The 5,000-nt window shown below is 36.2% G+C and overlaps 1 protein-coding gene across 4 annotated transcripts in view; it reads left to right on the forward strand.

The window, feature by feature from the left end:
- The window catches only part of LOC125036871, a 5,938-nt gene extending 2,618 nt beyond the window's left edge, over nucleotides 1–3,320 (forward strand). For 3 of the 4 annotated variants that reach the window (XM_047629785.1, XM_047629786.1, XM_047629787.1), the window contains exons 3-4: nucleotides 867–1,037; nucleotides 2,918–3,320. In XM_047629785.1, coding sequence (XP_047485741.1) covers nucleotides 867–1,037; nucleotides 2,918–3,112 — 366 coding nt within the window. In that variant the 3' untranslated portion in view covers nucleotides 3,113–3,320. The remainder of the gene's footprint in view (nucleotides 1–866; nucleotides 1,038–2,917) is intronic. The other variant, XM_047629784.1, reaches the window with a different exon arrangement.
- The last annotated feature ends 1,680 nt before the right edge of the window (nucleotides 3,321–5,000 follow it).

Here is a 5,000-nt window from a genome sequence, read left to right on the forward strand (position 1 = left end):
CGTAAATCCGAATCAGTCATCATCAATAATATACATATGTGTGTGTACATAAATATACATATACACATACACACACACACACACACACACGTGTGTGTGTGTGTTTGTGGTATATATATATTATATATATGTGTGTATATATACACATATGTATACACATGTATATATATACATATACATATGAATATATATATATATATATATATATATATATTATATCTGTGTATGTGCGTGTACATGTATATATTCATATACATATACATATGAATATAAATATATATATATATATATATATATATATACATATATACATATATACATATATATGTATATATATATATATATATATATATATGTTTCTACCTGCATATATATATATATATATATATATATATATGCATATATATAGATGTAAATATATATATATAATTTTTTTTTTTTTTTTTTTAACCCAACCGCCCCGGATTTATGTTCTGCCCCATGCATTTTTTTTGTGAATGATCCTGATTTCCCCATTCCTTGAATTGGTGGGGAAGTGTGTTTTTTTTCTTAATACAGTTGATATCGATACCGTTATTATTGTTATTGATGTTATGATTATCGAATTGTTATTAAAATCTCGATATCATTTAAGAAAGGGAAATAATGCAAATCATTTCTTAAAGTCGAGGAAAAGGGTAAACAGGTGAGATACGTACGATTAATAACCGACTCCTTGGTGACTATGCACTTTTAGAGCTACCTATGTATAAATACAATAAATAAACTTGTATTGCAGTGGACATGGCATGTGTTCTTGCCATACGGAGCGATTGGGTTCATCGTTGAATGCCAACACCTATAAAAGGTCCCTCCCCCTCCCCCAGGTGTGCGTGGTCTGCGCCTTCGGCCTCCTCCGCGGGAGCTCCCGCGTCTGCGGCCACACCACCGACTCGCATTACCTCGGCGTCGGAGTCCTCGTGGCCGCCCTGATGGTCACGCCGCTGCTCCTCATCTCGTACATGATGGGCAAGATGCAGATCCAGAACACGTTCTTGGTATGAGGCGCGAGGAGGACGCGTTGAGGGATGGGGGGGTGATGGTGGTGGAGGTAGTGAGGGTGGTGATGAGAGAGAGTGAGGATGATATTGGGGACGTGGAAATAATAATGCTAAAGATAGTGAGGCTAATAATGATGATGCTGTTGGAAATAGTAAGAATAATTACCTTAAAGAGTGAGGATAATGGTGAGATGATAATGTATATAGGAATATTGGAAGGTAAAAACCAAACAAAAGCAGAGATAATGATATTACTAGACATATCTCAGTAATCAAAATTCTTCCATCAAGAACATAATCAAGTTTATTTTTTGTATAATTATATTAATATTATAATGATTATCATCTTATTAGAATTTCCCCTTCTTATTAATACATTAGATTTATCCTTAATTAGACACCAATTATTTTCTAAAAGCACTGATTGGGAAGCTCAATATGAAAAAAGTGTATTATTAACTAATTTCCTATTTCTTTTCTCATTCAATATGTAAGTATTCTGGCACGTTATTTGTATATGTCTGTAGATATATGTGGGTATATATATAATATATAATATATATATAAATATATATATATATATATATATATATATATACATACATACACACACACACACACACACACCAAGGGCGCAGATTTCCCCTTACCCACTTCCGCTTATCCAAGAAGGCTGAAATTTTACATGCATAATGATGCATATCACTATAAGCCATGTGTTGATTTCCTTAACTCATAACGTTTTCTGTCACAACAGTGAAGATGCAGTAATATGTGAAAATGGAACCAGTGGAGTATCGAGCAGTGATTAGGTTTTTAAACTTGAATGGTCGCACACCACAAGAGACCCATGATGAAATGAAGGCAACATACGGGGAGGATGCCCCATCATATGACGTTGTTAAACATTGGCATCGCCAGTTCAGGTGTGGTCAGAGATCTATGGAACGACACCAGTCTACCATTAATGAGGACACCATCCATCAAGTGGAGACTGCCAATTTGAAAGATTGCCGTATTACTGTTTGTATTGCTAATCCAAGTTGTCAAGCTTAGTGTTGGGTCTGTGGATAAAATCATTCATGACCATCTGCACATGCAAAAGTCTGCTCAATGGGTTCCCAGGCTACTCACATCTTTCCCGAATCAGGAATGAAGTCATTGTTCCAAGACTCTTTTAGCCATGTGTCAAGAAAATGAGGAGGACTTTTTTGACAGAATGATTACGCAGGATGAAACTTAGGTCCCTCACTATGATCTAGAATCTAAGGCCCAGTCAAAATAGTGGAAGAACTTGACTCACCACCCCCCAAAAAGGCACAAGAGGCCCTGCTCACTCTTTTGGGACGAACATGGAATAGTGATAATACAAAAAGCTACTATCTTTCACTGATACAGAGATTGCGGGAGGCTCTCAAATCCAAGAAGCAGGGAATGTTGATCAAAGGTGTCTGCCTCCTACTTGACAACGCCCCTGTTCACAACTCTCACATTGCCCAGATGGAAGCGTGGGCCTGTGGCTACGACATCCTTTCTTATACTCGTTATTCTCCAAACATTGCCTCATCTGACTTTCACCCCTTTACGGCCACGAAGTCATTTTTGAAAGGCAAAGGTTTCCAAGATGATGAGACACTGATTTCTGAAGTCACCTCATAGCTTCAAATGCAGACTTCTGCAAAGCATGGTGTAATAGAAAACATGTTATGAGTTAAGGACTGGAAATCGACACATGACCTACAAAGATGTGTACCATTAGCATGGAAAATTTCAGCTTCCTAGGATAAGTGGAAGTGGGTCAAGGGAAATCTTTAACGAGCGCCCTTCGCACGTATATATGTATTATCAAGTCATAATCTTTTTTCTTATCCACTTAGGAAATCGCCCTCAACGCCCTGTTCTCCCTTTTCCTGCTGGCGGTGGGCGCGGATGCCCTCAGGGCCGTGGGCACCGCCTACACTAACCACTACAACAGGAAGTGCTTCGCTATGGGCATCTTCAGCATCGCCGCCTGCATCACTTACCTTCTGGATACAGTGTTCTGTGTGATGGTGTACAGGGGAAACAACTGAGAGTGAGGGCGTTTGGCACCTTTTGATATTGGTGTATCTACTTAGGCATTTGTTCCTCTCGCATATGTGCTGTTTACAAATGCAGGTTGTTTACACCTAAGTATACACACACACACACACATATACATGTATATATGTGTGTATGTGTGTGTGTGTGTGTGTGTGTGTGTGTGTGTGTGTGTTTGTATGTATGTATGTATATATATATATATATATATATATATATATATATATATATATATATATATATATACACGCATATATATGTGTGTGTGTGTTTGTATGTATGCATCCATATATATATATATAATACATGTATGTATGTATGTATATGTATATGTATATATATACACGCATATAATTATGTGTGTGTTTGTGTGCGCGCGCGCGCGTATTTATCACTAAAAGTTGCCAAATAGTATGTAATTTATCATCATTTATGTTTCCTATTTCGTAATCATCCTGAACAGATTCTATAGTTAACGGACTTAACATTAGTAGTTTTTTTTTTTTAAGAATATGACAACCAGTGACGCGTACAGAGGATGGTTTCGAAAAGCTTGTAATAAGAGAATTTACAAAGAATCTTTTGAGTTGTGAGTGTTTTAGAATCCGTCGATGGAATCAAGAACACTTTTATTTATTTTTCACTTTTTTGAGATCTAGTCATGGTATTGATCTTATTCATTCGAGGTCTACATAGAAGATAAGAAATTTTTTGGATACTTTAAAGCTCATACAAAGAAAGTACATAGAGCTAGGGAAAATAATTTTATTTTCACATAAATGTAATCATACACATGCACTTAAATAAACCACACACACATAACATATGTAGTTAATGCAGTATTACCTCTGCTGAAGATAGATTACAAGCAAATCTAACATTATTCAGATATTCATTACAAGATATTTGTAAAACTTTTCATTTTAAGTGAAATCAAAATGTCTCCAAACCGTACCAAAACCAAGTACTGATGAACTGGCCACCACTACTGTGTATGTCATACTGCATCGTTAGTGTGGTTTTGTAGGAGTCAAAGTAGTCTCAATAGTGGTATGTTTGTGGGACCAAAATACCGTAAAAAATGTAGTAAAGGCTAGAACCATTGCATGATCGTTGACCTGTAAACAAAAAGCAGAAGACATGCGAATACAAGTGTTCGTCGATCTTTGTGAACCATGTTAGAGAGGTCTTGACGAAATGTTTTTGTCAGCACAACCACTTTTATATCTTAGTGATTGTAAGAATGCTGTCTTTGCAGCTTTCAGCACAATAAACATAAATCTTTAGTATATCCTTTTCATTCCAACTCTTTATTGAAAATTCAGATGTATGTATTATACATAATCATATCGGCATTACAATCATTGGAAGCTTGAGTCTTACTGTAACGATGGATTCCTGTGGTCACTCACATACTTATTATGCTCACTGTCTGGAAAAGGGATTTCGAATCCTTGAGTTCTAAGAAGATTGAATAGGGCCCCCCTCGGTGTGTTTCATCTTCAATGCCACAAAATATTGGAAGGTAGTCCTTGACATAAGCTGATCTGTCAACATACAGTCAGATATATGTATGTAAACAGTTATGCTTTCACAAGCTAATATCTTAAATAGACCTTAGTTATAAGACTTTTTGTATTGGTATTAAGAGCGTGTTAATAAACATTAATCTATATTCAAGAACATCCATGACATGCATTCATTAGATGCCCTTGATGCCTGATAATGTAAGAACTATAACTTCAAGTGGAAAGCAGGTACAACTCAAGCCATAAGGTCGTTTACCTTAAATTATTTTCTCGCTCCCCAAAAGTGCCAAATCTTTTAACAACACTGTTATCTTCATACACACATTGGTTCAGCAAGCAACTTATTCACCTG

Source organism: Penaeus chinensis, chromosome 22 (genome assembly GCF_019202785.1).
Source record: "Penaeus chinensis breed Huanghai No. 1 chromosome 22, ASM1920278v2, whole genome shotgun sequence".
NCBI classification, from domain to species: domain Eukaryota; kingdom Metazoa; phylum Arthropoda; class Malacostraca; order Decapoda; family Penaeidae; genus Penaeus; species Penaeus chinensis.